The sequence below is a fragment of the Bufo gargarizans genome, chromosome 2, assembly GCF_014858855.1.
Source record: "Bufo gargarizans isolate SCDJY-AF-19 chromosome 2, ASM1485885v1, whole genome shotgun sequence".
Taxonomy (NCBI): domain Eukaryota; kingdom Metazoa; phylum Chordata; class Amphibia; order Anura; family Bufonidae; genus Bufo; species Bufo gargarizans.
Window position 1 is genome coordinate 619,713,853 of NC_058081.1, and position 24,047 is coordinate 619,737,899.

Here is a 24,047-nt window from a genome sequence, read left to right on the forward strand (position 1 = left end):
ACAGATGTAGATTAAATAATCCCCAATCAAATAATTTAGGGTCCAAATTAAAAGATATCATAACTAGAGTTGAGCGAACACCTGGATGTTCGGGTTCGAGAAGTTCGGCCGAACTTCCCGGAAATGTTCGGGTTCGGGATCCGAACCCGATCCGAACTTCGTCCCGAACCCGAACCCCATTGAAGTCAATGGGGACCCAAACTTTTCGGCACTAAAAAGGCTGTAAAACAGCCCAGGAAAGGGCTAGAGGGCTGTAAAAGGCAGCAACATGTAGGTAAATCCCCTGCAAACAAGTGTGGATAGGGAAATGAATTAAAATAAAAATAAAATAAATAAAAATTAACCAATATCAATTGGAGAGAGGTCCCATAGCAGAGAATCTGGCTTCACGTCACCCACCACTGGAACAGTCCATTCTCAGATATTTAGGCCCCGGCACCCAGGCAGAGGAGAGAGGTCCCATAACAGAGAATCTGGCTTCATGTCAACAGAGAATCAGTCTTCCTGTCATAGCAGAGAATCAGGCTTCACGTTACCCACCACTGTAACAGTCCATTGTCATAAATTTAGGCCCTGGCACCCAGGCAGAGGAGAGAGGTCCCATAACACAGAATCAGGCTTCATGTCAGCAGAGAATCAGTCTTCATATCATAGCAGAGAATCAGGCTTCACGTCACCCACCACTGTAACAGTCCATTGTCATAAATTTAGGCCCTGGCACCCAGACAGAGGAGAGAGGTCCCATAACACAGAATCTGGCTTCATGTCACCAGAGAATCAGTCTTTATGTCATAGCAGAGAATCATGCTTCACGTCACCCACCACTGTAACAGTCCATTGTCATAAATTTAGGCCCTGGCACCCAGGCAGAGGAGAGAGGTCCCGTAACAGAGAATCTGGCTTCATGTCAGCAGAGAATTAGTCTGCATGTCATAGCAGAGAATCATGCTTCACGTCACCCAACACTGGAACAGTCCATTGTCATATATTTAGGCCCCGGCACCCAGACAGAGGAGAGGTTCATTCAACTTTGGGTTGCCTCGCAATATAATGGTAAAATGAAAATAAAAATAGGATTGAATGAGGAAGTGCCCTGGAGTACAATAATATATGGTTAAGGGGAGGTAGTTAATGTCTAATCTGCACAAGGGATGGACAGGTCCTGTGGGATCCATGCCTGGTTCATTTTTATGAACGTCAGCTTGTCCACATTGGCTGTAGACATGCGGCTGCGTTTTTCTGTAATGACGCCCCCTGCCGTGCTGAATACACGTTCAGACAAAACGCTGGCCGCCGGGCAGGCCAGCACCTCCAAGGCATAAAAGGCTAGCTCTGGCCACGTGGACAATTTAGAGACCCAGAAGTTGAATGGGACTGAACCATCAGTCAGTACGTGGAGGGGTGTGCACACGTACTGTTCCACCATGTTAGTGAAATGTTGCCTCCTGCTAACACGTTGCGTATCAGGTGGTGGTGCAGTTAGCTGTGGCGTGTTGACAAAACTTTTCCACATCTCTGCCATGCTAACCCTGCCCTCAGAGGAGCTGGCCGTGACACAGCTGCAATGGCGACCTCTTGCTCCTCCTCTGCCTTGGCCTTGGGCTTCCACTTGTTCCCCTGTGACATTTGGGAATGCTCTCAGTAGCGCGTCTACCAACGCGCGCTTGTACTCGCGCATCTTCCTATCACGCTCCAGTGCAGGAAGTAAGGTGGGCACAATGTCTTTGTACCATGGATCCAGCAGGGTGGCAACCCAGTAGTCCGCACACGTTAAAATGTTGGCAACTCTGCTGTCGTTGCGCAGGCACTGCAGCATGTAGTCGCTCATGTGTGCCAGGCTGCCCAGAGGTAAGGACAAGCTGTCCTCTGTGGGAGGCGTATCGTCATCGTCCTGCGTTTCCCCCCAGCCACGCACCAGTGATGGGCCCGAGCTGCGTTGGGTGCCACCCTGCTGTGACCATGCTTCATCCTCATCCTCCTCCACCTCCTCCTCATCCTCGTCCTCCTCGTCCTCCAGTAGTGGGCCCTGGCTGGCCACATTTGTACCTGGCCTCTGCTGTTGCAAAAAACCTCCCTCTGAGTCACTTCTAAGAGACTGGCCTGAAAGTGCTAAAAATGACCCCTCTTCCTCCTCCTCCTCCTGGGCCACCTCCTCTTCCATCATCGCCCTAAGTGTTTTCTCAAGGAGACATAGTAGTGGTATTGTAACGCTGATAACGGCGTCATCGCCACTGGCCATGTTGGTGGAGTACTCGAAACAGCGCAACAGGGCACACAGGTCTCGCATGGAGGCCCAGTCATTGGTGGTGAAGTGGTGCTGTTCCGCAGTGCGACTGACCCGTGCGTGCTGCAGCTGAAACTCCACTATGGCCTGCTGCTGCTCGCACAGTCTGTCCAGCATGTGCAAGGTGGAGTTCCACCTGGTGGGCACGTCGCATATGAGGCAGTGAGCGGGAAGGCCGAAGTTACGCTGTAGCGCAGACAGGCGAGCAGCGGCAGGATGTGAACGCCGGAAGCGCGAACAGACGGCCCACACTTTATGCAGCAGCTCTGACATGTCGGGGTAGTTGTGAATGAACTTCTGCACCACCAAATTCAGCACATGCGCCAGGCAAGGGATGTGCGTCAAACCAGCTATTCCCAGAGCTGCAACGAGATTTCGCACTCCTGTGCGGTGTGGGGCCTGTCCCCCAAACATATGAGTTTCAGAATGGCCTGCTGACGTTTACCCCGGGCTGTGCTGAAGTTGGTGGTGAAGGTGTGTGGCTGACTGGATGAGCAGGTGGAAGAAGAGGAGGAGGAAGCTGAGTAGGAGGAGGTGGCAACAGGAGGCAAAGAATGTTGCCCTGCGATCCTTGGTGTCGGAAGGACGTGCGCCAAACAGCTCTCCGCCTGGGGCCCAGCCGCCACTACATTTACTCAGTGTGCAGTTAGGGAGATATAGCATCCCTGGCCGTGCTTACTGGTCCACGTATCTGTGCCACAGATGGCGTTGCGCAGTGCACACTTGATTTTATCGGATACTTGGTTGTGCAGGGAAGGCACGGCTCTCTTGGAGAAGTAGTGGCGGCTGGGAACAACATACTGTGGGACAGCAAGCAACATGAGCTGTTTGAAGCTGTCTGTGTCCACCAGCCTAAATGACAGCATTTCATAGGCCAGTAGTTTAGAAATGCTGGCATTCAGGGCCAGGGATTGAGGGTGGCTAGGTAGGAATTTACGCTTTCTCTCAAATGTTTGTGAGATGGAGAGCTGAACGCTGCCGTGTGACATGGTTGAGATGCTTGGTGACGGAGGTGGTGGTGTTGGTGGTACATCCCCTGTTTGCTGGGCGGCAGGTGCCAGCGTTCCTCCAGAGGTGGAGGAAGAGGCCGAGGTGGCAGCAGCAGAAGAGGCAGAGGCGACAGCAGCAGAAGAGGCCGAGGCGGCAGCAGCAGAAGAGGTAGCAGGGGGAGCCTGAGTGACTTCCTTGTTTTTAAGGTGTTTACTCCACTGCAGTTCATGCTTTGCATGCAGGTGCCTGGTCATGCAGGTTGTGCTAAGGTTCAGAACGTTAATGCCTCGCTTCAGGCTCTGATGGCACAGCGTGCAAACCACTCGGGTCTTGTCGTCATCACATTGTTTGAAGAAGTGCCATGCCAGGGAACTCCTTGAAGCTGCCTTTGGGGTGCTCGGTCCCAGATGGCGGCGATCAGTAGCAGGCGGAGTCTCTTGGCGGCGGGTGTTCTGCTTTTGCCCACTGCTCCCTCTTTTGCTACGCTGTTGGCTCGGTCTCACCCCTGCCTCTTCCTCCGAACTCTTAAAAGTCAGTGGCACGACCTTCATTCCATGTGGGGTCTAGGACCTCATCGTCCCCTGCATCGTCTTCATCCAGTCTTCCTCCCTGACCTCCTGTTCAGTCTGCACACTGCAGAAAGACGCAGCAGTTGGCACCTGTGTTTCCTCATCATCAGAGACGTGCTGAGGTGGTATTCCCATGTCCTCATAATGAGGAAACATAAGTGGTTGTGCGTCAGTGCATTCTATGTCTTCCACCACTGGGGAAAGGCTAGGTGGATGCCCTTTGGAAACCCTGCCAGCAGAGTCTTCAAACAGCATAAGAGACTGCTGCATAACTTGAGGCTCAGACAGTTTCCCTGGTATGCATGGGGGTGATGTGACAGACTGATGGGCTTGGTTTTCAGGCACCATCTGTGCGCTTTATGCAGACGACTGGGTGGGAGATAATGTGAACGTGCTGGATCCACTGTCGGCCACCCAATTGACTAATGCCTGTACCTGCTCAGGCCTTACCATCCTTAGAACAGCATTGGGCCCCACCAAATATCGCTGTAAATTATGGCGGCTACTGGGACCTGAGGTAGTTGGTACAATAGGACGTGTGGATGTGGCAGAACGGCCACGTCCTGTCCCAGCACCAGAGGGTCCACTAACACCACCACGACCATGTCCACGTCCGCGTCCCATACTAGATGTTTTCCTCATTGTTATCGTTCACCACAACAACAAAAATATTATTTGGCCCAATGTATTGAATTCAAATTCAGGCCTTTTTTTACAGACACCTAACACTATCTGGCTATCTATTTAGGTACCGTATTACACTAATACAGGCACAGCAGTAACAACAGATTTAGCTGAATATAAATTTGAGGCCTAGTATTTAGGCGCTGGGTGACAGGTATACGTTTATTGACAGAATTCGACTTGGAAATGCACAGTAGTGTGTGTGAAGTTATTCAGAATGACCCTATGTGCACCTTGAATCTGATATACCCTTTTAGGGATAAATTTAAAGTAGGCCTGATACAGCAGAAACCACTAAATTAGGAAATTGCTAAATTGGGAATTGTATTTCAACCCAGAACAAAAACTGTGCTTTGACGGATACTAAATAACTTGACCAGCCACAACAGTACAGCAGTAACGACAGATTTAGCTGACTATAAATTTGAGGCCTAGTATTTAGGCGCTGGGTGACAGGTATAGGTTTACTGACAGAATTCGACTGGGATATGGCCAAAAAATAACCACACTATTGATGGTTAAATGCACTTGGTGTGACAGCTTGACCAACCACACTATTGAGGGTTAAATGCACTTGGTGACAGGCTCAGCTTGCCCCTGATGTAGTATATGGCCAAAAAATAACCAGACTATTGCTGGTTAAATGCACTTGGTGTGACAGCTTCACCCTGATATAGGATTTAGCCAAAAAACAACCACACCATTGAGGTTTAAAAGCACTTGGTGGCAGCTTGTGCTGGCACACCACAAGACACAAAATGGCTGCCGATCACCCCAGAAAAAAGTGACTGAAAAACGCTCTGGGCAGCCTAAAAATAGTGAGCAATTCAATAGCAGCAGTTCAATCATCCACAGCTGCAGATCGATCTCTAAATGAAGTCCTTTGGTGAAGTTAATCACTGCCTAATCTCGCCCTAACGTGACAGCTGCAACCTCTCCCTATGCTGATCAGAGCAGAGTGACGGGCGGCGCTATGTGACTCCAGCTTAAATAGAGGCTGGGTCACATGGTGCTCTGGCCAATCACAGCCATGCCAATAGTAGGCATGGCTGTGACGGTCTCTTGAGGCAAGTAGTATGACGCTTGTTAATTGGCTGCCTTGCAGCCCTTAAAAAAGCGCCAAGAAAGCGACGAACACCGAACCCGAACCCGGACTTTTACGAAAATGTCCGGGTTCGGGTCCGTGCCACGGACACCCCAAAATTCGGTACGAACCCAAACTATACAGTTCGGGTTCGCTCATCCCTAGTGATAGGGACATAAATTTTAAAAATCGTCTGTTACATATTCAGGTGACATTTTACCAATTTTGCCGTATACAAACCCCTGCTCTGCATAGGTGACAGGGAATTAAATTTCAAATAATCTTCGTTAATTGATGTGCTTCTTTTATTCAATGCTTAAACTTTAATAACTTGTCCCACATTTGTGCTTCAATAATTTGTCCCACTTTTCTGCTCGATCATATTTAATTTCAAACAATTAACCTCCCTTGGATTTGGTCTCTCTTTCTCACACTCCCTCTCCGGCATGGAACCCTGATTCGCCGTTAATAGTGATCAACATGGTAGGCGCAGAAAATAACATCGAAGGTTGATAGAGCAGATATCCAATTGGATCGTGGACATTACGGGGATGTGCGACATGGTGGAGCAGTATGTGTGCACAGGCTTACACGTACTGACTGATGGGTCTGCCCCCTTCAACTTCTGGGTCTCCAAATTGGGCACATGGGCTGAGCTTGCCCTTTGCGCCTTGGAGGTGCTGGCCTGCCCTGCAGCCAGTGTATTGTCTGAACGTTTGTTTATCACGGCTGGAGGGGGTTATCACAGGTTATATTTCCTAACTTTTTGGGGTATACCCTAATAAAAAAAATTATTAACTTAAAAACCAGTGTAGGCTACCTCCTCCTCCTCCACCGCCGCTTCCACCTCCACCGCCACACCCACTGCCTCTTCAACCTCCTACGCCATATGGACCTCGTCCTTATTTTTACGTATTTTATGTTATTTTAAGTCATTTCCCTATCCATATTTGTTTGCAAAGCACTTGCCATGCTCTTAACCACAGTTTGCTGGCATTTGCAGCCCTCTAGCCCTTTTCATTTCATTTTTAGAGCCATTTTAGTGCTCAAAAGTTCGGGTCCCCATTGACTTCAATGGGGTTCGGGTTCAAGGTCAAGTTCGGGTCCCGAACTCGAACTTTTTTGTGAAGTTCGGCCGAACCCCTTCGAACATCTAGGTGTCCGCTCAACTCTAGTTATCAGTAACTGAAGTGTTTTTGCTGAACCCTGCCAGATCCAGTTAAAATGCTAGTGTGAAAGTAGCCTAAGAAGAACAAAAAAATAAACGGTAAGGCCCCTTTCACACGGGCGAGTATTCCTCGCGGGTGCAATGCGTGAAGTGAACGCATTGCACCTGCACTGAATCCTGACCCATTCATTTCTATGGGGCTGTTCACATGAGCGGTGATTTTCACGCATCACTTGTGCGTTGCGTGAAAATCGCAGCATGCTCCTCTTTGTGCATTTTTGTCGCAACGCAGGCCCCATAGAAATGAATGGGGTTGCGTGAAAATCGCAAGCATCCGCAAGCAAGTGCGGATGCGGTGCGATTTTCACTCACGGTTGCTAGGAGACGATCGGGATGGAGACCTGATCATTATTATTTTCCCTGATAACATGGTTATAAGGGAAAATAATAGCATTCTGAATACAGAATGCATAGTACAATATCGCTGGAGGGGTTAAAAAGAAAAAAAAAATAATTTAACTCACCTTAATCCACTTGCTCTCGCAGCCCGGCATCTCCTTCTGTCTTGATCTTAGCTCTGTGTAGCAACAAGGACCTTTGGTGACGTCACAGTCATCGCATGATCCATGACCGGAGTGACGTCACCGCAGGTCCTGTTGCTACACAAAGCTAAGATGAAGACAGAAGGAGATGCCGGCTACGCGAGCAAGTGGACTAAGGTGAGTTAAATTATTTTTTATTTATTTTTAACCCCTCCAGCGCTGTTTTACTATGCATTCTGTATTCAGAATGCTATTATTTTCCCTTATAACCATGTTATAAGGGAAAATAATACAATCTACAGAACACCGATCCCAAGCCATGTGAAGAAGTTCGGGTTTGGGTACCAAACACGCACGATTTTTCTCACGCGAGTGCAAAACGAATTACAATGTTTTGCACTCGCTCGGAAAAATCGCAACGCATCCGCACATTTTCCCATAACGCCCGTCTGAAAGAGGCCTAATGTAACATGGACAAACAGGGACAATAGTGGACCCATAACAGAGTGGGGATGAGGGCCAAAAGCAGTGGCAGGTACAGGGACAATAGCGACCCCATAACAGAGTGGGGATAAGGCCCAACAGCAGTGGCAGTAACCGGGACAATAGTGGCCCCATAACAGAGTGGGGATAAGGCCCAACAGCAGTGGCAGTAACCGGGACAATAGTGGCCCCATAACAGAGTTGAGATGAGGGCCAACAGCAGTGGCAGGTACAGGGACAATAGCGGCCCCATAACAGAGTGGGGATAAGGGCCAACAGCAGTGGCAGTAACAGGGACAATAGCGGCCCCATAATGGATTGGAGAGTGGGGGCAGCAGCAGTGGCAGTAACTGGGATAATAGTGGCCCCATAACAGAGTGGGGATGAGGCCCAACAGCAGTGGCAGTAACCGGGACAATAGTGGCCCCATAACAGAGTGGGGAGTGGGGGCAGCAGCAGTAGCATACAGCACAAGAAGGTGGCAGATCACAGTAGTAGCAAAATCCCCCAAAAAAGCTGTGAGATAACAAGTCCCATTGGCATGTATATCCTTTAAAAAAAATTTACATGTACATATTAGTAGGCCAAGAAGCCCAATTGTAAGAATGGCAGTAGAGGTATCAGGTGAGCATTATCATGCAGGTTGCAGCTTCAGAATATTGGCTGCAGGATGTGGCCACTCCAGTAGCAATGGCCCATTTTGCAGAATATTGCGGTGTGGCAGTACACTACAGTAGGATCATTAGTCATCAAAGAATGATTGATTTATTCTGTTGCATCAGGCACCGGCGTCTGGAAATCCTGGTTGATCCACGCCTGATTGATCCCCCGCTACACTGAACACCTGGTCTGATGCCACACTACTGGCCGGGCAGGAAAGCGTGCCCATGGCAATCTTGGCCAGTTGCGGCCACTCTTTAAGTTTTCATGTATAGGAAATCTTGAATGATGGGTGACAGGGTGCAGTCCAAGTATGCCACCACCTGCTGGTTGAGGATCTGCTGCATCTCCTGTTGCTGCTGGGTGGTTTCTTTAGTAGGCGACTGAAGAAAACATCTCATCAAAGAATCCAGACTCAAGATGCTGCGTTTGTAGCCGGTACTGCTCCTGCCCCCCCCCAGTCATGACATTAGAGTATGAACGCAGAGAGTCCCTCCAGTCAGACCTTCATGAGGACGGGTGATGGTGCTTGTAGGCATTAGTGTTGAGCGGCATAGGCAATATTCGTTTTCACGATATTTCACAAATATTTTGCATAATATTCACAATAAATTTGTGAATTCTAGAATTCGTGATCTCCAGTCTTTTTTGCGATTGCGCAAATCGGCACTAATGATGCGCATATTTTTTTTCGCAATACATACAAATTTACATTTTATCAGGTCTGAGTAGATATTACTGGTTGGTGCACTAAGTATTGTTGTGACATCACAGTACTATGTCTGTAGAATACCGTATTTTTCGCCCTATAAGACGCACCGGCCTATAAGACGCACCTAGGTTTTTGAGGAGGAAAATAAGGCAAACAATATTTTTACCAAAAGGTGTGCTTTTGGTGAGTTTTGAATTAATGGTGGTCTGTGCATGACACTATTATGGGGTATCTGTGGATGACGCACTGTCCTGTGGGGGATCTGTGGATGGCACTGTTATGGGGGACCTGTGGATGGCGCTGTTATGGGGGATCTGTGGATGGCGCTGTTATGGGGGATTTGCGGATGGCGCTGTTATGGGGGATCTGTGGATGGCGCTGTTATGGGGGATCTGTGGATGGTACTGCTATGGGGTGGGAGATCTGTGGATGGCATTGTTATGGGGTGGGGGGATTTGTGGATGGCATTGTTATGGGGTGGGGGGATCTGTGGATGGAACTGTTATGAGGGGGATCTGTGGATGACACTGCTATATGTCATCCACAGATCCCCCTCATAACCGTGTACCCCAAAATACACCGGCCCTCTGCTCACCAAATTATTTATAAACATGATTCCTTATCCTGTTATTAAGTTTAACTAACACTGCGCTCTCCCATGTTACCCTGTATCCCCACAGCACTTACGAACAAGCTTCAATAGCAGGCAGAGCGGATGGCAGCAGTAACGTCACTCACTGACATCGCGCGCCTGCTCCGCCTGCTTCATTCATAAAGTGGGCGAAGCAGGCGCTCGACGTCAGTGAGTGACGTTACTGCTGCCGTCCGCTGTGCCTGCTATTGAAGCTTGAAAGATGAAAGGAAGAATCTGATTGGTTGCTATGGGCAACTAAGCCAGGTCTACTTTACACAACTTTGATAAATCTTCCCCACTGACTAAATTTGAACTGAAACAGAGTAGCAGTGCAAGAATAAAGTACCGGTAGATAAAGATATACTGCCTAAACATTTTCTAAATCTGCTTCATATATTTTGTACAGTATAAATTACGAGAATGACAATAGGTTTCCCCCAATATGTGGACAAATCCTTTACCTGTTTCCTTCTGTGTCTACATGAAGTTTTGCTGCATGGCTCCAATCAAATGCTCCTGTATGTGCGTTCACCCATCTTTTCAGCTCCATGATGCATCGGTCACTGGCCTTGAGCACTATGATGTCTTTGAAAAACTCACAGGCTGAATACAGATGATGAGGTATAGAACCAATGCTGAGGTCAATCAAGATCTCTCCTTTAATATGACCTGCAAAAAAAAAGACAAAATATAGAATTTTCTAACATATCTGTAAAAACCTGAAACATATTGTGGATTAACAATTACTTACTGTCTATGTGTCTACATTACATCTATATTCCAGAAAATATACAAACATGAATTGCCAAATGTCCAAAAATAATGACAGCAGCAAAATCTTTAAATGTTCTTGTAGATTTGGTGGTATTATTATTATTATTATTATTATTGTTGTTGTTTTTCCACATTTGGCCTCCTTGAAAAATACACAGATCACAAAGTTACCTTTTGCGGGGACACTTAACTATCATCTATAATCTCTTTGGAACTCAAAAGGCACATCCACACTTTAAGGTTTCCTAAAGCAGTTTAGGAAGCCATATTAAAGAGTGGACGAGTGGACCATAACAGAAGAGAAAGATACTAAGCTGTATAATACACCTAGCAAGCAATGCTGTACTCCTTGCTCTTAAGCCTGTACTGTATCATCCCTGCACCGTACTGTTACTGCGCTGAGTTTTAACCCTTTCCGGACCTCTGCTGTAGATATATGGCAGAAGTCCTGTCTTTAAAGGGCATTGATTCACTATTTATTTGTCCTTCACCTCACAAAAAAATTGAACAAAAAGTGATCAAAAAGTCATACACACTCCAAAATTTAAAGAAAAACGACAGATCATCCTGCAATAAATAAGCCCTCACGCAACTCCGCAGACTTAAAACATAAAATCGCAGGGTCCTGAATGGGGTTAACAACCTACACTCTAAAGTCGCTTCCTTCATAACTTCGAAATAATACTGTACTGAGATCTGTCGGAACTGAAGCCAAGCTCAGTTTCAAGTTTCAAAGTGGTTTTCCACTTTAAAATCAATTACCGCAGTTATAATAAATGAAATGTGGAGGGGCACTCGTTAGATGGGAATAGGTGATAAAACACTTGCATAAAATAATCACATAAAATAGTTATTTAATACTCTATATAGTAGTACATAAAGCTAAAATGACATAAAACCAGTAATATTAAAATATTTGACATGTAGTGGTGCAACTAATTGGAATAAAAATATTGCAGACCCCCGTATGTCTCACAAGTCCTCAATCACCACATAAAACCACAAAAAATGCTGATCGATGGTAGGATATTACCATAAATATTGCACAAGCCCGCCTTTTCCCATAGGTAGTATGGTAGACAGAATCCGGCTGAATGACAACAGGTTAATAGCAGCAGGATCGTAATCCTGAATGGTGTGTTTGATGGAGGGTATACTCCTCTTCAATTCAGGTACACGGTATCTAATAAGCAGTACTATGATGGTACATTACCGCTCCTGAGCTCTCAGGTTATCGGTTGTAGAAGTTTCTTAGTTTGGCTTACCCAGCGCGGCGTCCCGCGTGGTTTCTGAGTAGAACGTAGCGTCCTACGTGACTCTGCAGCCGCTTCCTGGAGTAGGCCTTCAGTTTTCTGGGTCCTAAATTCCCTCCGCCTCCGCTACCATTGACTTGGAGGTAAAGATATCAACGGGAATGTAGCATCAAATGTCCATAAATAAATTCATGAGCAAAAAGTCTAATTTCCAGCACCAAACGCGTTTCAGGGTCTACACCCCTTCATCAGTGGCTATAACATTAGACTACTTGTATGGGCTTTATATACCCAAAGGTCTTTGGGATAATAGGGGTTGTCATAAATCCTGGAACCGGATTCAGTATTATGTGAATAAATCTCAAGTTCATTTGCAGCCCCTAATAAACATATGTATAGAAACTCCTATGCATATATAATACATTTGCACAAATATTCATATCTTAATTACCAAATACCTAAAATTTATAAAATTTAAAAATCGCATATAAAACGCATAAAAACCGCATATAAGACCAATGAGTGAATATATATACATTAATACATTATATCTTAATCCATGTTTGAATTCATATTCATATTCCAATGTTGTGTGGATTGAGGGGAGAGTCCTGTAAGGAGGTGAGGTCAAAGTGCTGGAAAAACAGCCTGACTTTGACCCCACATCACCGCAGGACACGCCCCCATATTTATAGGAAGCCAAATAATTCAATTTCGGCATTGAGGCCCTTGGGCAATAGTGAGTCAAACTCAAAAATTCTCCTTGATTCTTGTCTGGACATGTGCATGATATGATTGCCCCCTCTCCATGGGCGTTTAACTTTTTCCAATGCACAGAATCTGAGGAAAGATGGATCACAATCGCTTAAAATGACTAGAGAGGGAGTGTAGTTCATAACCCTTTTTAATATTCGAGATGTGTTCTGAAACTCTTTTCTTTAATGTTCTTTGTCCTCCCAATATATTGTTTATTACATGTACACTCAAGAAGGTAGATCACATCTCTAGAGTTACATGTTAAAGGGCTTCTGTCAGCCCACTAAACCTCTTTTTTATTTTTGGTTTACTAATAATCCCTATACTGCGAGCTCCCTATACATAAGTTAAATAATCATTTTGGTTCAGTAGAATTTTATAAAAAGCTATTTTTAAAATATGTAAATTACCTTGCTACCAGCAAGTAGGGCGGCTACTTGCTGGTAGCAGCCGCATCCTCCGATCCTAATGACGCCCCCTCCGCATTGTGATTGACAGGGCCGGGGAACGGAATCGTTCTCTGCTGGCCCTGCCTGTTTTCAATCAAAATCCGGCGCCTGCGCCACGGCCGTACCTATTTTCAATGTGCGCAGGCGCACTGAGAGGCTGCCGCTCGCTCGGCCACTCCATCCTCAATGCGCCTGCGCCGGGTGTAGATGTGACGTCATCGGCGCAGGCGCATTGAGGATGGAGTGCCGAGCGAGCGGCCGCCTCTCAGTGCGCCTGCGCACATTGAAGATAGGAACGGCCGCGGCGCAGGCGCCGGATTTTGTATGCAAACAGGCAGGGCCAGCAGAGAACGATTCCGTTCCCTGGCCCTGTCAATCACAATGCGGAGGGGGCGTCATTAGGAACGGAGGATGCGGCTGCTACCAGCAAGTAGCCGCCCTACCTCCTGGTTGCAAGGTAATTTACATATTTTAAAAATAGCTTTTTATAAAATTCTACTGAACCAAAATGATTATTTAAGTTATGTATAGGGAGCTCGCAGTATAGGGATTATTAGTAAACCAAAAAAAAAAAAGTCTCAGGGAATACCCCTAAATTTAGTCTCGGGGAATACCCTTAAATTTAGTTGCCCAAATGTCAAACAGGGGGTATTCTTCTGAAGAGGCCTACAGGCTTCTGACCCAGTCGGATGAGGAATAGGAACCCTCATCTGACGAATCTAGCGGGTCAGAATATGAACCTGTAGAAAGCATTGGCACTCTGACCGGACGAGGAGGCTGAGGTCCCTGATAGCACCAGGTGTACCCGGCCCCGTGTCGCTAGACCACAGGTTGGCAGGATCCGCTTCAAGGGCAGCAGAGTGGGGCTGGCGCTGTCGGATTACGTGGTGAGGCATACACCAGCAGCGCAGCCCTCCATGGACCTAGTACCAGCACTGCCGTACAACCTGGTGAAGTGGCGAGCACCAGAAGGGCAGTTGAAGCTGGTACGGTGGCACGAGCAGTAGTTACCCCGTCGCAGCCACCGCAAAGACGGGCCCGTAGACCCCCTAGAATCCCTGAGGTGCTGGCAAACCCTGATTGGCAGTCCCCAACTTCAGCCGCACCTGTAGTTCCCCCTTTCACCGCCCAGTCTGGAGTTCGGGTTGAGACAGCTCAGATCGGTTCGGCCCTGGGATTTTTTGAGCTGTTCTTGACTGCGGAGCTCTTAGACATAGTCATGGCCGAAACAAACAGGTATGCCACACAATTTATAACCGCCAACCCGGGAAGCTATTATGCCCAGCCTTTCTGGTGGAAACCAGTCCAAGTTTCCGAAATTAAAATTTTTCTGGGCCTTCTCCTCAACATGGGTCTAACTAAAAAGCATGAATTGCGGTCATATTGGTCCACGAACCCAATTCATCACATGCCCATGTTCTCTGCTGCTATGTCCAGGGCACGTTTTGAGGCCATCCTGCGTTTCCTGCACTTTAGCGACAACACCACCTCCCGTCCCAGAGGCCACCCAGCTTTTGACCGGCTCCACAAAATTCGGCCCCTCATAGACCATTTCAACCAGAAATTTGCAGATTTGTATACCCCAGAGCAAAACATCTGCGTAGACGAGTCCCTAATACATTTTACCGGGCGCCTTGGCTTCAAACAATACATCCCAAGCAAGCGCGCCCGGTATGGGGTCAAATTGTATAAGCTCTGTGAAAGGGCCACAGGCTATACCCACAAATTTCGGATCTATGAGGGAAAAGATCAGACCCTGGAGCCGGTCGGTTGCCCTGACTACCTGGGGAGCAGTGGGAAGACAGTCTGGGACTTGGTGTCACCCTTATTCGGCAAGGGGTACCATCTTTATGTGGACAATTTCTACACAAGTGTGGCCCTCTTTAGGCATTTGTTTCTAGAACAGATTGGCGCCTGTGGCACCGCGCGAACTAGTCGCGCGGGCTTCCCCCAACGGCTCGTTACCACCCGTCTTGCAAGGGGGGAGAGGGCTGCCTTGTGTAACGAAGAACTGCTTGCGGTGAAATGGAGAGACAAGCTCTCCTCCATTCACGCAGACACGACAATACAAATTGAGCGAGCAACCCGTGTCATTGAAAAGCCCCTCTCAGTCCACGACTATAACCTTCACATGGGAGGGGTGGACTTCAATGACCAGATGTTGTCTCCGTATTTAGTTTCCCGCAGAACCAGACGCTGGTATAAGAAGGTGTCTGTATATTTGATTCAATTGGCTCTGTATAATAGTTTTGTTCTCTACAGTAAGGCTGGGAGAACTGGATCCTTCCTCAAATTTCAGGAAGAGATCATCGAGAACCTCCTGTACCCAGGAGGTTCTGTGGCCCCATCCACCAGTGTAGTTAGCCGTCTACACAAGCGACATTTCCCCAATGTCGTTGCCGGTACCTCAACCCAACCGTCACCCCGAAAAAGATGTTGTGTCTGTAGCAGGATTGGAATAAGGCGTGACACCCGCTATTTCTGTCCTGACTGTCCTGACCACCCTGCCCTATGCTTAGGGGAGTATTTCCGGAAGTACCACACACAGGTACACCTAGCATAGGGATCACATCTCACCAGGACAGGCACACAGGGCTATTAGGGCCCATTCGCATACAGCTGCTGCAAACGTCTCCTTTCCCCTGGGACAAAGTGCATAAGGCACTTCGCCACATCTTTGGGCGCTTTGCGCTTTGCACATTGACCCATGGGGAAGGAGAGGTTTGTTCTATAAAGGTAAAAAAAATAAAAAAAAACACCAGTAAGCAAAAAGGTTAATGTTCAGTTCAAAAAGTTAAAGTTTATATGTTCTGTTCCAAAGTTAATAAAATTATTGCGTTGCGGCCTGGTTTTTTTCTTTTTTTTTTTACCTTCCAGGTGGACCAACCGATCGACTAGCTGCAGCACTGATGTGCATTCTGACAGAAGCATTGCGCTGCTGTCAGATTACACGCAAGTCGGTGTATGCGGGGCTGCAAGACGAGATTTCTCCTCTGCAGTAAAAGATACGTTTGCCAAGGCATACGAGCTGAGGAGGAGGCGGTGTTCCTATGCTTTGGCAAACACTTTGTATATAAAAAATATATAAATCCCGGCAATGATTTATTCATCCACATCGATTGCTGTGAATGGAGAAATCTGGTTTGCCAGGGCATACGAGCTAAGTGGGTATGGATGTTGGGCGGAGCTCCTATGTCCTGGCAGACGCCTTTCCCCTCCTTTTTTTTTTGGCAGAGATTTTTTCATCCACATTGATCGATGCGAATGAAGAAATCTGTGCCGTTCATTTTTTTCTTTCAGCCCACAGGCTGAACAGAAAAAAAAAATCTCATTACCTGTATGCTCAATATAAGGAGAATAGCAGAAACTTCTAATGCTGGCCATACATGTAAAGATTGCGGAGACCCTCAAATGCCAGGGCAGTACAAACACCCCACAACTGACCCCATTTTGGAAAGAATACACCCCAAGGTATTCGCTGAAGGGCATATTGAGTCCATGAAAGATTTAAATTTTTGTCCCAAGTTAGCGGAAAGTGAGACTTTGTGAGAAAAAAAAAAAAAACAATTTCCGCTAACTTATGCCAAAAAAAAAAAAATTCTATGAACTCGCCAGGCCCCTTATTGAATACCTTGGGGTGTCTTATTTCCAAAGTGGGGTATTTATACTGCCCTGGCTTTTTAGGGGCCCTAAAGCGTGAGAAGAAGTCTGGGATCCAAATGTCTAAAAATTCCCTCCTAAAAGGAATTTGGGCACCTTTTGCGCATCTAGGCTGCAAAAAAGTGTCACACGTGTGTCACAACCAGACAGCTGAGAAGCTTTGACAGAGGCCTTTCAGAACCTCCTCCTTGACTTTCTATGTTGTGGTATTCAGTTCCTCATCTCGTTAGCCACTCTCAGCTGTCATGTGTTGGACTAATTGCTTCCCTTTAAATTCCTCCCCAGAATGCTTTTCTGGGCGGCTTATACTTCTTCCTGGAGTGTGTGTGCATGCTGGTCTTGTTCTCCTGTCTGCTACAAAAGCTAAGGCTACTTTCACACTAGCGTTCGATCGGATCCGTTCTGAACGGATCCGATCATAATAATGCAGACGGAGGCTCCGTTCAGAACGGATCCGTCTGCATTATTTTAGCATATAAAAGCTAAGTGTGAAAATAGCCTCGTACGGATCCGTCCAGACTTTCAATGTAAAGTCAATGGGGGACGGATCCGCCTGAAGATTGAGCCATATTGTGGCATCTTCAAACGGATCCGTCCCCATTGACTTACATTGTAAGTCTGGACGGATCCGCACGGATCCGCACGCCTCCGCACGGCCAGGCGGACACCCGAACGCGGCAAGCAGCGTTCAGCTGTCCGCCGGTCCGTGCGGAGGCGAGCGGAGCGGAGGCTGAACGCCGCCAGACTGATGCAGTCTGAGCGGATCCGCTCCATTCAGACTGCATCAGGGCTGGACGGAGGCTTTCGGGTCCGCTTGTGAGCTCCTTCAAACGGAGCTCACGAGCGGACCAGCGAACGCTAGTGTGAAAGGAGCCTAAGTGTTGAACATTTATCTGTTATTTTCTGTTTGCTGGATCTCAGGTGACCCTGACTCCCTCCGTATCTTGTGTAGGAAGCCGGTGGTCGTGTCCCCTCACTATTGTAGGGTGCTCAGGGGTTATATAGTCAAGGTACGTGGATATGCAAACCTCCACCATTCGGATCTTTGCATAGGCTGAGCAGCCAGGGAAAGTGCCAGGTCTTCTGCAGGGGTCTCCCCTTGGTTCCTTAGTTTTTGGATCCAGCAAGTCATTTATGCATGTTGCTTTGCCTTGTTTCCTGTACACCGTCCGTGACAATGTGGTATCGCCGTACTCAGGAGAAGTTGGGGAATGTGTTTTGGGGTGTCATTTTACATATACCCATGGTGGGTGAGATAAATATCTTGGTCAAATGCCAACTTTGTATAAAAAAATGGGAAAAGTTGTCTTTTGCCAAGATATTTCTCTCACCCAGCATGGGTATATGTAAAATGACACCCCAAAACACATACCCCAACTTCTCCTGAGTACGGCGATACCAGATGTGTGACACTTTATTGCAGCCTAGGTGGGCAAAGGGGCACACATTCCAAAGTGCACCTTTCGGATTTTGCAGGCCATTTTTTACACATTTTGATTGCAAACTCCTTCTCACACATATGGGCCCCTAAATTGCCAGGGCAGTATAACTACGCCACAAGTGACCTCATTTTGGAAAGAAGACACCCCAAGGTATTTTGTGATGGGCATAGTGAGTTCATGGAAGTTTTTATTTTTTGTCACAAGTTAGTGGAATATGAGACTTTGTAAGAAAAAAATAAATAAAATAAAAAATCATCATTTTCCGCTAACTTGTGACAAAAAATAAAAAGTTCTATGAACTCACTATGCCCATCAGCGAATACCTTAGGGTGTCTACTTTCCGAAATGGGGTCATTTGTGGGGGTTTTCTACTGTCTGGGCATTGTAGAACCTCAGGAAACATGACAGGTGCTCAGAAAGTCAGAGCTGCTTCAAAAAGCGGAAATTCACATTTTTGTACCATAGTTTGTAAACGCTATAACTTTTACCCAAACCATTTTTTTTTGCCCAAACATTTTTTTTTATCAAAGACATGTAGAACAATAAATTTAGCGAAAAAATTATATATGGATGTCGTTTTTTTGCAAAATTTTACAGCTGAAAGTGAAAAATGTCATTTTTTGGCAAAAAAATAATTAAATTTTGATTAATAACAAAAAAAGTAAAAATGTCAGCAGCAATGAAATACCACCAAATGAAAGCTTTATTAGTGAGAAGAAAAGGAGGTAAAATTCATTTGGGTGGTAAGTTGCATGACCGAGCAATAAACGGTGAAAATAGTGTAGTGCAGAAGTGTAAAAAGTGGCCTGGTCATTAAGGGGGTTTCAGCTAGCGGGGTTGAAGTGGTTAAGGCGACCCTAATTGGTAGTTTAAAAGAATTCTTTGTGGAACTAACCTCCATGGTTTTCTTAGGAAAAGATGTGGTTTTACAATTGTTGCACTGACCCCATCTGAAAAAAACCTTGGTTGTCAACCAATAAGATACACTTGATGTTGTCAGTGTCTTTTTTACCGTGGGGGCTACTGTGGACGCCAGGGTATTTGCCTTAGTATATGTAATTTTTTGCTCGGGACTCAGGAGGGGACCTACTGTTTTGTCTTCCAATAGGATATGGCAATACTTTTAAATAATCCTTTCTATTTGATAATATTGAGAGTGGAAAGGTAGTATTAATCTTAATATGTCATCCATTTGTGGAAGAACCTTATCTTCAAAAAATTGTTTTCGATCCATACTCCTCACCTTGTCTAGAGCTTTTCCAACTACTTTCATAGGATATTCTCTATCTAGAAATTGTTGGCTCAAGGTCTTAGCTTCTTCTTCAAACTTTTCGTTTTCTGTACAGTTGCGTTTAAGCCGTCTAAGGCTACTTTCACACCTGCGTTCGGGGTTCCGCTTGTGAGTTCCGTTTGAAGGCTCTCACAAGCAGGCCCGAACAGATCGGCACAGCCCCAATGCATTCTGAGTGGATAAGGATCCGCTCAGAATGCATCAGTATGGCTCCGTTTCGCCTCTGTTCCGCTCAGCAGGCGGACACCCGAACGCTTGCAGCATTTTCGTGTCCGCCTGGCCGTGCGGAGACAAATGGATCCGTCCAGACTTACAATGTAAGTCAATGGGGACGGATCCGTTTGGCGTTGACACAATATGATGCAATTTCAAACGGATCTGTCCCCCATTGACTTTCAATGTAAAGTCTGGATGGATCCGTCTGACTAACAAATAGACTTAGACTTTTGTCTGAAATATAATGCAGACGGATCCGTTCTGAACGGATACCATCGTTTGCATTATAGGAGCGGATTCGTCTGTGCAGATACCAGACGGATCAGCTCAGAACGCAAGTGTGAAAGTAGCCTAAACTGGCCCGTCTGTATATTTATGAGCCATCGTGGAAGATTGTAAAACGTATGTAGCTATTTCTTGCCACCGGTTTGAAGTATGTATTGCAGCAGATTTTTGTTCCTTTTCTGACAATATTCAGATCTAAGAATTCCACCTGCTCCTTGCTCATCTTTGGTGTAAATATCAGGCCCCTATTATTTACATTAATTTCTGACAAGACTATATCCAGGGATTCCTCACTATCCTGCCAAACAAATAAAATGTTATCTATAAACCGTCGCCAGAGCACCAGACTCATCCCCAGTTTGGGTGAGATATGATCCTCCTCCCAATTAGTCAAAAATAGATTGGCATAACTGGGGGTGAATCTGGTGCCCATAGCGGTGCCGGTCAACTGTACGTAAAAATCTTCCTCAAAAACAAAATAGTTATGCCAGAGAATGTACTCAACTCCTTCTATCAGGAATTGAAGCTGATCACTTGGTATTTTCGCATCTCTTCCTAGTTTTTTTGCTAATGCTTCCATACCCTGTTCATGATTAATAATTGTATACAAAGAACTTACATCTAGAGTGCCGAGGATCCAGCCATCCTTCCACTCCAATTTCTCTAAAGTCTTAATGATATCTGTTGAATCTTTGATATACGATGCTATTTCCTTGACAAATGGTTGTAACCATCAATCAATGAATTGAGACAAATTGGAAGAGATAGACTGGCTCCCCGACACAATAGGTCTACCTGGAGGGGAGATAAGATTCTTATGAATTTTTGGGATACAGTAGAAGGCCAGAAGCCTCTTCTCTGTACCCAAAATAAATCGTGCCTCCCGATTAAGTAGAAAACCTGCCTCCACTTTCCTGGTACACAGGGGCACTAATTTTGCATAATATTCATCTGTGGGATCCTTTTTTAATTTACTGTATGTGGAGGTCTCTCCCAATTGTCTCCAACATTCTTGTTTATACATCTCGGTATCCAATATAACCACAGCCCCTCCCTTGTCAGCTGGGCGTATGGTAATATTCTGGGTTTTCTGTAGTTCCTAGATCGCTTATTTCTCTTTTCTAGTCCATTTTTTATTTATTTCTACAGTATTTAGACTTCTTAATTCCTTTTCTACATTCACTTTAAATGTGGTCATATATTCACTCATCTCCTGTTTAGGATATTTTCTTGATTTTTCTTTTAATAATGTGTGGGGATATTTTGATGATAAACCATCATCTATATCCCGATGGTTAGCCGGATTTTTCAATAAATATTTTTTAAGGCAGAATCTCCTCATAAACTTTTCCACCCCAATATAAGTCGAAAATTTGTCTAATGTTTTACCGGGGGCAAATTTTAGCCCTTTATTCAATAATGAGGTTTGTGCTTCTGTGAGTTGTGAACTACTTAAATTTACAACATTTGACATTACCTGTGATAGTTTATCATGTTTGTCTCTTTTTGTGGGAGTGTCTCCCTCTACGTATTTTCTTTGACTGTCGTGAGTTTGATATGTGTTGGGTAATGTTCTCACATTGAGGTGCTCCGGTCGGTGATTGCTCAAATGGTTTTGTTTGTGCCGTTGTGTGTAACCCTTCCTTTGGTGATTGTCGTGATTTATTGTATGGTACCTCAAATTGTAATCGTGTTGGTTGTGTTCCTTCTGTGGACGTGTAGGTGTTCGGGTGTTTCTCATTCTGGGTTTGTGGTGGGGGGGAGTGGCATCTAAAAAATGAGGGGAAGCTAACATTTCATATTTATTTGAAGTGGAAACACCAATGGAGTCTAAAGGATTTATAATGGGGTGGGCCCTGCCTATATTCTGTGTGTTATCTTGTATATTTTTTCTTTCATCTTTGTCTTTGTTATTTGCAGCATTTATTTATTTATTTTTTATATATATTATGTCCTTTTCTAATGTGTCTAGATTATGGCATATTCTTTCCTGCCATTTCCGCACATCCTCTGCGTCGGGGAACGGTTCTACCTCCTTCCTTAACTTATCTTTTTTAACTGACAGTTCCTCTGTGATCTGTAGTCTCCTATTAATGACCATCTTTTCTTTTTTTTTCTTTTCAATTTTCTTTTTATAAATTTTTTAAAGGTATAATATACAACAAAAAATGTACATTGTATAAATGAGGAAAGTAATATCAGGTTTACAATAGATATTATGACAATGCACAGCCAAAAGACAAGTATTACAAACGGTCAGTTCTAGTCTTATAAGGGTATGGCATGAGTCAAAAAAACAGAATGGGAGACGGAAGGAGGTGTTAGTGTGGTAATCCAGACTTGGATTAGTCTTTATTCCGTCAATGATGTAAATGTGAGAAAGACTGATAAAGGATGATATATCAAAAGGGTGGGGGGGAGGGTAGAAGGGGGGGTGGGGGGGGGGGAAGAACAGGGGGGGGAGGGGGACCTCAATTAATGGTGTGGATTGTGAACACCTATGGTGTTATTTAAATTGAGTCTGATAGTAATTGTAGCACTGGAGTGGAAGAGCGGTATTTAACCCAACCATCCCACGACTGAAGAAATCTGGTGTGAACTCTCAGTTCCCATGCTGATAGCTCCTCCATGTGGAAAATATGTGATTTACTTTGTGTAGCCACTGTGAGAGGGTGGGAGAACTCGGTTGATTCCAATGTTGAGGGATCAGTAATTTGGCTGCAGCTGTGAGATGCTGGAAAAGTGTTCTGTTGTCCGGTGGTACATTACCTAGTCGAATGTTGAGGAATATGGAGGCTGGAGTTGGGTCTTGTGTTAGGTTGCATATCTTTGTTATGTAGGCTGAGTACCTGGGTCCAAAATGGTTTGATTACTGGACATTCCCACCACATGTGTATATATGTGCCTCTCGAGCCTTTACATTTCCAGCATGTGTCTGAATTTAGGCAGGTCATCTGCTTGAGTCTCACGGGCGTTCGGTACCATCTAGTGACTATCTTATATGAGTTTTCTTGTAGTCGGGAACATCTAGAAATACCATGTGATTTGATATATATTTGCTTGGTCTCTGCAGTGGACCATGTGGTATCTAGATCTTTTTCCCAGTCGCCCAGGTAACCTCTGGTGCCTGGATATTTGATTTGTTGTAAGATGTTATAAATCTGTGATAGCAAGTGTTTAGGAGGATTGGAGGAGGCCGCTAATTTTTCAAATTGTGTGAGTTCTCTGGGACTCGTGGCTTGATTAAGATATGGTTTTATTAGTGCGTGAACATGTGCTTTATGTAGTGTGTGCATTGGAATGTGGTTGAGAGGATCATCTAACTGTTCCGGATTAAGAAAGGAGTGTAGCGTTATGGATCTGACATCTTCAAACCTTAGACCTGTGTCTTTATATTTCTCCTGATGTAGTTCTGCAATATCTGAAACCATCATTAAGGGGGATAGTACGGGACTAAGGGAGTTCATGTACTGGTACCACAGTGATAGGGTGGTTTGTGTAATCACATTTAGTGTGAGTTGGGATACGGGTTTCTCTTTTTTCCTCCAGAGAAGTGCTCTGAGAGGAGTTGTAGCGAGTAGGTTCTCTAGTGGAAGCCAGAGTTTATTTTTTTCTGCCCTTAGCCAGTATACTATCCTGTTAAGGTGTGGCTTCGTAGTATAGTCTCCAGTCAGGGACCGACATACCTCCTCTTGTTTTATGCTGAGCTAATAGGTATCTATTTAATCTGGGTTTTTTGCCATCCCAAAGGTAGTTACTAACAATTCTGTGTAGATTATTGAAAAATGATGATGGGAGTGGTATCGGGAGAGTCTGAAACAGATACGTCAGCTTAGGGAGTAGTATCGACTTTATTAGATTTTTTCGTCCCATCCAAGACAGAAACGGTAAGGACCATGAGGATAATATTTGACTAAAGGTGTTTGGGATTTGGGCGTAGTTGAGTGAGTATAGTTCGCTCCATTTAGAACTAATTTTTATACCTAGGTATGTGATATATGATTTTGGCCAATGAAAAGGGTAATGGGTGCGTAAGACGTCTATTTCTTCCTTGCCTATGTTAAACCCCAAAGCTTCTGACTTGGAAGCGTTTATTTTGAAGTTTGATAAC

The 24,047-nt window shown here is 45.4% G+C and overlaps 1 protein-coding gene across 1 annotated transcript in view; it reads right to left on the reverse strand.

The window, feature by feature from the left end:
- The window catches only part of LOC122928843 (nicotinamide N-methyltransferase-like), a 127,000-nt gene that overhangs the window by 17,023 nt on the left and 85,930 nt on the right, over nucleotides 1-24,047 (reverse strand). Inside the window, exon 2 of the mRNA XM_044282110.1 lies at nucleotides 10,272-10,479. Coding sequence (XP_044138045.1) covers nucleotides 10,272-10,479 — 208 coding nt within the window. The remainder of the gene's footprint in view (nucleotides 1-10,271; nucleotides 10,480-24,047) is intronic.